This window comes from Haliaeetus leucocephalus, unplaced genomic scaffold (genome assembly GCF_000737465.1).
Source record: "Haliaeetus leucocephalus isolate CR32 unplaced genomic scaffold, Haliaeetus_leucocephalus-4.0 Scaffold184, whole genome shotgun sequence".
Taxonomy (NCBI): Eukaryota; Metazoa; Chordata; class Aves; order Accipitriformes; family Accipitridae; genus Haliaeetus; species Haliaeetus leucocephalus.
Genome location: NW_010972620.1, coordinates 11,335,273 through 11,343,605, shown reverse-complemented (window position 1 = coordinate 11,343,605; position 8,333 = coordinate 11,335,273). Strand labels below are relative to the sequence as shown.

The following is an 8,333-nucleotide window of genomic DNA, read 5'->3' as shown; positions in this document are numbered from 1 at the left end:
TCCTCCTGTCCCCTTCTTACTCCCGCATGGCCCAGCTCTTGGCACCATACCTTTCTGACTGTGCCCAGTGCTGAGCTCTTTTGATGGGTGCCAGAGGGAGAAGGCAAATGGGGTCCGGGGGTGGTGGTGGGAGGAGGGGGCCTGCCTGGCCTGGCCACCCTGGCAACATCCAGGGAGGAGGGTGGTCCCCATCCCCTTTGGCTCGTGGCCCAGCTCATCGCCTGCCACTAGCATGGGCTGTGACCCCGCTGGAGCAGCTGAGGTTCATACTCCTCAGCCAGGCAGTCCCGCACCCTCAGTCTGACGGGGTCCTCAGGATGCCGAATGGAGGTGATGGCAGGAGAGTCCTGGGTTGCATTTGTCGGGGATGGCACAGGAATCTCAGCACTGGGTGAGGCTGGAGGGCTTTGTGCACCTCGCATAGGAGATTCAGGACTCAGCAGGGCTTTTGCCCCCTGATTTTGAGCAAGTAAACTAGTTTGATACTTGATGAGCACCTTAAAGCACTACCAACACACTTGCTCAAAGCGCTATTATTTTTTCCAATCTACTGATAATTAACAGAATAGCTTATTTTTTGACCATTTTGTTAACTGTCTTGATAGAAACTTCTTTTAGAGTCCCACCCAGCTCTGGACCTGCGAGCCAGCCTCACCGGGTTGCGTACTGAGCACAGAAGTATCGCCTCATTGTGCTGACCCTCCCAGACCAGAGCTCTGGGTTCATCAAGCTGGCTGCCCGTGGGTGACGCCTGGTTCTCGCAGGATGCTCCCATAGTGCCTGCAGGAGGGGCATGCGTCCCACAGTGCCATGCCCAAAATAACTCCCTGGAGGAAATGCATTCACAGCCATGGTATGTGCTGCCGGCAAGCATCTGGCTCGGCTCAGGGCTGCTCCAGAGGATCTGCCAGCCTGGCCTGGCCTGCTCACAGGGCTGCTGGGGTGGGCTGTGGTGAGGGGAAAGAGGGGTTTTCCTGCAGCTGGAAAGGCTGCTGGGTGAGCAGGGAGGATGTGCAGCCCTTGGGGGCATCAGGCCCCAGCAGTGCCAGGGGACTGGAGGGCAGGGGCCCACAAACTGCAGGGCTGGGTGCTCGACACCCTGCCCAAGCCCTAGCCCAGCCCTGGCTCCACCTTTCCTTTAAGCACCTCTCTTGCCCTGGTACTTGTCAGTGGATGATGGATGCCAAGTGACTGCCTGTGGGATTTTCAACGGCTGTCCCAGCAGGTCTCGGTGTCCCTGAGCACAGAGCAGCCACGGCCACTGCTCTGCAGCCCAGATCCACCTGGGTTGTGTGCTGTGTCCATCCTCTGCTCCTGGCGTGGGCTGCAGGCTCCTGGTCCCTGCTTTTTCTGCACTTGCAGGAGGATGAGAAACTCCTTAAAGAAACAAAAGCCACCAGAGGTCTGGAGCCTCCACTTTTCCCACCATTTCAGGAGCTGGGGCTTTAAGAAATAGTCTGAGTATTGCAAGATTTGGCAGCCCTGCGGCTCCTCCACCCAAGAGGGAGAAATCTGAGAAGCAGAAATGGCTGGGAGAGACCAGGGGAGGATTAGCTTGGTGGGTAGGGCATTAGACGGGAGTTTGCAGAAGACGGGTATGACTGGCCTCTGCCAGGATGGGCCTCCCTGCCCAGAAGCCGAAAGCTGTTGGTAGCAGAGCTGCAGCTTTGCCTTTAGCCCTCACCACGAACTGGGGCAAACACAAACCCCATGGAGGGAAAGGCATAAACTGGGGCTGAGGAGAGATTTGCACAACTAAATCCATCAGCCCCTAGAAGAAGCTCTATAAATGTCAGCAGGCGAAGGCACGATTGAAGGTGACTCCAGGATGTTTCCAGGAATAACTGCCCACAGAAGTGCTGGGGGAAAGAGAAAGACCCCCAGGAACGGAGAGATGATAAGTCAGCACGGCACAGAGATGCTAATGTAAGCAATTGGCCTGAGCGCTCCCTTGTTAAGGGCATGGCCTTTCTGGTCTCCCGGTTCTTTGCCAGCTTACCCAGCAGCGGCTGGGTGTTGGCCAGCGCAGGCGGCAGCAGCCCTGCAGAGGATGGTGCTGCCTGTGAGGGGTCTGGTGCTGCAGGGACAGCAAAACTGCCCAGGGGGTTTCCAGATATCCCTTGGGCCAGGCCACGGAAGACTGGAAAAATCCCCTGTCCTGCTGCTGTCTCCATCCCCTGAGCTGAACCTCTGCCACAGACCAAGAGCTGGCCATGGCAGCGGGCAGCTGCTCCCCAGCTCTGTCAGGGTGGGGGTGTCTACTCGCTAGCCAGCCCAATTCCTCTGGCACCTTTGGCATGATAAGATGCCCAGAGGTAACAGAGTTATTGGCTGGTTCAGCTACAGCCGCTGCCTTTCCACGCTGATAATGCTTCTGTGAAGCCACGCTACTCTGGGTCTGTCCTACAGTCTCCTAGGTATTTGGCTGCACTTTGCCTGAGATCCCTCCTACAGCCTCTTCTGAGTAAAGAGACTATTTTTGGCTTTCCAGCAAGGAAGCCACTCTCAGCCTGGCAGTTTTGTAGACAACCCCTTTTCCTTTTGCCTCCCTGCAGGATCCCCAGCCACATCCAGCAGGGATTTGCTGCCTTGCCTTCCTGTGTCCGACAGCCCCTTGAGCCCTGTCTTGCCGCTGGTGCTGGGGGGGTCCCAGATGGGGGGAGCCCCGCAGCCCCCAAGCAGGCAGAGCGGGGCAGCACTGCTGGCCTTGCCCCATTCCAGGTGACAGATCCAGGGCTGACGCAGCTTTGCCGCGGCACAATCCCAAGCTATTTCAGGCAACTCGAGTTTGCCATGCCAGGAGCAGCTCAGGAGCCCCTGGCCGCCTTCCTGGGGTAATTGGAGATGCCTGCACTCCCACAGGTTAAGGGCAGAGCTGGGATGAGGGGAGCTGGGGGGGGAATCATCTGTCCCAGAGCAAGAAGGGGAGACCCCTCCAGCGTGTCTGCCCTGTACCTTCAGCTGGGGGTGGTGGGCTCCTGAGGTGCTCCTGCCTCAGGGACCCCAGACAGGCTGCTGGGTCCCAGCCCACAAGGCCCTTTGCAAGACCAGCTCAGGGGCAGGCAGGGGGGGCAAGGGCACTGCCCTGCCTAACCATATCTCTGCCCCTCCTCTGCCGGCGCCCTGGTCTACCCTGAGCTTTCCTGCCCCCCAGACCCTCTGTGGTGGGTGCCTGACAGCCCTGCTCAGTGAGAGGAGGTGGCTGGAGCCCCCAGGGAGCACAGAGGTGGGCTCCCAGCCTCCCTCCAGCCCCAACCCACCCTGGCTCTGGGATTCCTCAGGGTTCTGTCAGACCCCAATAAAGTCGTATACGTTCTCATGACCCCACGGCCTCACAGTGGTGGTAAACGCGGGCGCCGGGGCTGCCTGGACACAGAGCAGACATTGCCTCTGGTGGGCCCTGGGAAACCCTCTTCTGACCCATTTTTCTGCCTGGGTTAAACTGCTGAGAGACAGCTCCTGGCCGGGCTGGTCCCAGCCTGCCTGGCTCCAGCCAAGCATCGTGGTGCAGGAAGGCAGGGAATATAGCCTGAAAAGTAATGCTGAGGCTGAAAAACCTGCTTTCTTGGCTGTAAAGAGCCACCAGAGGAAGCAGTGCCCAGGACTGGGCTTGGACTGCTCTCAGTGTGCCTGGTTTGATGGGAAGATATTGGTAATACCCGAACTTAGTGCAGGGTCATGTGTCAAAGTCCCCCAACAAGGGGCTGCAAAGTGGCCTTGGGAAGATGCTGCCTGGCTGGAGCTGGGGTGTGGGCAGACGGCGTGTTGCACTGGGGAGGTGACAGAGGTGGGAGAAGAGTTGCTCATGGGCTGGAAGGGAGTGGCAGCAGTGGTCAGTCCCTCAAGGGCACATGGATGGGGACAGCTCAAGTGTGCTGTGACACTAGAGTCTGCTCTGGGATCAGTCTCAAAAGCAGCTGAAGCAAGGGCTGTTCCAGGAGACCCAGGGGGGGACGACGCCAGCCCTAATCTCCCCAGCCCAGCACGCCTGCAGGTATTGCGCTGGCGGCAGTGCTAGCCCCGGAGAAACCCTGCAATCCCCCCCAGGACACCTATGGCATGGGGACTGACATAAGAGCCTCCTGGCAGCGCACAGACCATGCCTGGCATGGCTAGGTGGGTGCCAGGAGAAATGCAAATCCAAGCAGCTTTCTCCTCTGTTCCCAGCACCTTTGGGTGCCCATTAGACCTGAGCAGTATGTGGCCCGGAGCATTGCCAAGGGCTATAAAACCAGGAGGGAGTAGGGAATTGGGCCAAAATTGGGCCATGCCTCCATCGTGGCGGGGGGAGAGCTCCCTCTGGTGAGGACGCAGCTGTATCAGGCACTAGATGCTGGACACCACAACCATCATTAATGTCCTTGGGAAATAACTTGCAGGGGGTGAACACAGTAGCTAGAGGCTGCGGGCAGTACCAGAAGTTTTGGGGGGTTGGGCAGCTTCCGGCATTGGGTGAATTGCACCACTTTGGGATGGAGAAGATAATCAGAGCTAAAAACCTGTGGGGTCTCCCACAAAGACATGCTGGGTGCCTGTGCTCAGTTAAAAAAACACAGAGTGCAAAACCTTCCTCACTAGAAGGGGACCTGCACAGTGGCAAGAGGCCAGGAGGGGAGCCCCAGCTCTCCCACCGCAGTGGGGACACGTGTGGGCGCTTTCCCTTCACTGCGTATACAAGCCCCAGCGATGCTGCCTGCTGCAGCAAAGCTGCTGCGTGTGCCGGGGGACCCCAGCTCCCGCAGAGCTCAGCCGTGGGGAGACAGCAGCCTGCCCACGGCCAGCGCAACCGGCTCAGCGTCTCCCACTGCCGTCCTCTGCGCCGGGGACGCGATGCCAGCGGGGGAGGCAACCCCGCCCGGCTGCTCTGCAGCCCTCCAAGCCCCGCAGGGGCACTCGGGCACCCCCAAACCGAGCCGCCACCAGACGCAGAGCCCCCGCCGTGTGCGGTGACGGGGACTGAGGGGTCCCGGTACCTGTCGCTCCCGGTCCCCGGGTGCTGGCCGATAGATGGCGGTGGCGTATCTCGCTTGGGGACAGGCGCCGGGAGCGGTGTCCCTCCTGGCAGCCCGGGGGACCTGGGGTTCCCAGGCAGCACCCCGCCGGCGGCCGGGACCCCCCTGGCCCCGGCACCAGCCGCCCGCAGCAGCCCCGGGCACGGCGAAGGGTCGTTCCCGGGAAAGGGTCTGTGGATTTTATTGCCCAGGCAGGGTAAGGTGGCTCGGTGCAGCCGGGAAGAGCTCTGGCAGGGCCCAGGGGAAGCTCTGGCCTTCGGCAGCGCTCTGCTCTGGGGGGGACGAAGATGCAGCCCCCTTCTCTGGATGGGTCATGTGAATCCCTCATAGCAGCGCTCTGCCGGGTCTCACGGTTGCAGGGAGGAGAAAAGGAACAGCTGAAGTATGTGAGTCCCCCCCACCCCGCTTAGTCAGGTGTAGTCATCTTGTCATGCACGGGACAGGCTGCAGGACTGGGGAGGGTCTGTGGCCATCAGTGCCTCATCCAAGGAAGGGAGGCAGGTCCCTGGCCCTCATGTCGGCCGGCAAGTAGTGGGAGAAACCCTTGCTGGAGGCTCCACAGCACAAGTACCGACATTTTAATTTAATTAGCTGATCCATGGCCAGCCACAGCTTTCTTGGCATTGGAGAGTGCTTGTGTGACAACCCCACATTGCCACTGCCAGGAGGAGCTTCCAGCATCTCTGAGCCCCGACAGCTCTGCAGAGCCCCAGTGGCCAGGCAGCCTCAGCAGCTCTCAGCATGCAGCATGGGGTGGCTGTGGTGGGAATTGCTGCAGAGCAGGAGCTGCCACTCCAACCCAGACCCAACACAAAGGGGCAAGAGCTGGGCACCACCCCAGCACACAGCTGGGTCCCCGGGCTCCCGGCCCCAAGGCAGCGGGAGGTGGCTGTGCCTGAGTTGAAGTAGATGGGAGCAGAACTCAGCAAGGTCTGCCCAGGTCCATGGGCAGCCTGGCTGGCCTCGCCGGGAGCAGGTGTCTCGCTCCGCACCCAGGCAAGCTCCTTGCTGATGGCAGCGAGTGGGTGGTGAAGAGAGAAGGATGAAGGGCATGAGGGGGAAGGATGACCGCAGCAGTGGGCGGAGGAATGGAAAAAGTTGTCGGGAAGGAGAGGAAACCAGAGCACATCTGTGCTGCTGCAGGGGGAACAGTGCTGCTCCCGTGTGATCCTGAGCATGATGGAAAGACCACAGAAAACCAGCTAGCACTGGGATTTGGATAGAGCCTCCCTAGCAACCATTGGACAGAAGGAAGCTCCGCTCATGGGCTCCTCCTTGGCCAGGAAACTTGAATGCAGCCCATGCACAGAGCGGGCCTGAGGCCTGGTAGTTAAAGCCTGGCTGCTCCAACAGTCCCTCCTTTGCTTTAAGTCAGTGCATTGTCTTAGAGAATCTCGTCCCTGTCCAAAATCAATCCGCACCTTCCTGCCCTGACTCCCAAACAGCAGTAAATCCCCCGCTCAACCAGGAAGAAACAAAATGTGCCCTCCGCCCCTTGACCATGGCCCTCCTCACCCCTCCCTCCCCAAGGTCCCTCTGGCCGTGCCGCCACTGCAGTGGGACTATGCCGAAGGGATTTCCACCAGCACCCTGTGCCTCTCACCCCACTGGCAGCACCCCGCTTCGCCCTTGGGCACAGGGGATGGGGTGCATCACGGGCAGGCGCTGCCTCCAGCGCGGCCATGCAGCGACTTCCCTCCATTGTGTCTCTCCTCCCTGGGCAGCCCATCCAATCTGCAGTCTCCCACCATCTCCCTCCCACCGGTCGTCGCCGGCTGTTCCTCCTCTTTGGAGTGCTTCACTTCCGCCACCCTGCTCCAGGCCCTCCAGCATCGCCGTCTCTTTGTGCTGCTCCATCTTCCCCATCAGCTTGAGGGCTTTGGGTGAGAGTCTGCAAAGGGGTCCCTCCCACTAACCCTCTGCCCTCCCCTCAGTCTGAGCTGGTGGGACAGCTGGGATCTGTCCCAGGAATGGGGCTCGCTGTGGTAGACATCCAGAAACTTCCACTGCCATGCCACATCGGCCTGCAGCCGGGCCTCTCGACATTCCCCGGCTGGGCACTGCTCCAGCTCTGCATGGGGAGAGCAGGGCCGGGGAATACAGGCGGGTTTCACCAGCTGTTAGTGGGGTGAGTTCAATACTGACCTCACACCTACAGCAATGCTGGGCACTGGTGGTGCTCGATAATGCTGGTACTGCCTGGCATAGCCTCTTGCAACACGGCTGTGGGGTCCCCGTGTGCCCCTTCGCTTTACTTAGCTGTCCATGCTCCAGAGACTCTGGCTACAGACGTGGGCAACATGTTCCACACCAGGGTTCCGGTCTCATCCGGAGCCCCTGGGTGCTGCTGGGGATGCAGTGGATTTCTAACCAGCTGCCACGTACTTGGAGGGGATGTGCTAAGCTGGGAGCTCCTCTCGCACACCCTAATTTTGGAGGAGCTTGTATTGTGGTTATGATTCCTCTGGCTTGCACGCTGAGGCATGAACTCACACGGGTCCCCTATTTTTGCAGACAACAACCTGGCAGAACATGGAGGAAAATGCAACTCTTTCCTATGGCAGAGACAAATCTCCCCAGCCTGACTGCTGCTGCAAAGAGAGAGCATTACCCATCTTTGTTCTTGGCTATCCTGTTTCTACCCACGAGACCACAGGGCCCTAACCACTCATCTCCGAAAGCCAAGAGCAGGGCCTGGGCTTCCTCTCCCGCGACACCTTGCTGCCATCCAGCAAACAATCGGCTGGGTGTGCCGCATCCTCTCCCAGCGCCGGCCCCGCAAAGCCTGCCAGCCTTGGGGTGGCTCACGGGACAGCGGGGTGCCGTGCTGAGCCAGGGCTGGGAGCCGGGGCCTGCTGGTTGCCCACTCTGTCCCCACGGTGCTGCAGTGGAAAGAATTTCTCCGGTTCCTTTGCAACAGCAAACCCCAAGGGCGCGCGTTCAGCTCGCGCAGTGCAAATGTGCAGCGTAAAACCGGGTTTAGCAGCGTGAACGGTCATTACCTGCTGCTTCTGCAATGGCAGGCTACAAAACCTGGTCCTCTGCTCGTGGCGGAGGGCCCGTCGAACGACACGCACGGGGAGGGCAGGGGGAGGACACGGTGGGCATCGCTGGGCGAGGGGGGAGGCATACCGAGCCCCCGGGCTGCGTCCATCTCGGCGGCTCCGAGACGGCTCCGCTGCAAACATCTTTGGGAGCTCCAGCGCCGCGGCCGGGGAGACCTGCGGGACGGCACGGGAGAGTTCCCGGTGCCTCTGGTCTCCGCTGCCGCCCCGGGCGAGCCAGACGGGGCTCCGCGGGTGTCCGGCCCTCCCCGGGCGC

General features: G+C 60.4%; 1 protein-coding gene across 1 annotated transcript in view; it reads right to left on the bottom strand.

The window, feature by feature from the left end:
* Nucleotides 1–8,036: 8,036 nt before the first annotated feature.
* The window catches only part of NKX2-3 (NK2 homeobox 3), a 2,275-nt gene continuing 1,978 nt past the window's right edge, over nucleotides 8,037–8,333 (bottom strand). Inside the window, exon 2 of the mRNA XM_010565016.1 lies at nucleotides 8,037–8,233. Coding sequence (XP_010563318.1) covers nucleotides 8,037–8,233 — 197 coding nt within the window. The remainder of the gene's footprint in view (nucleotides 8,234–8,333) is intronic.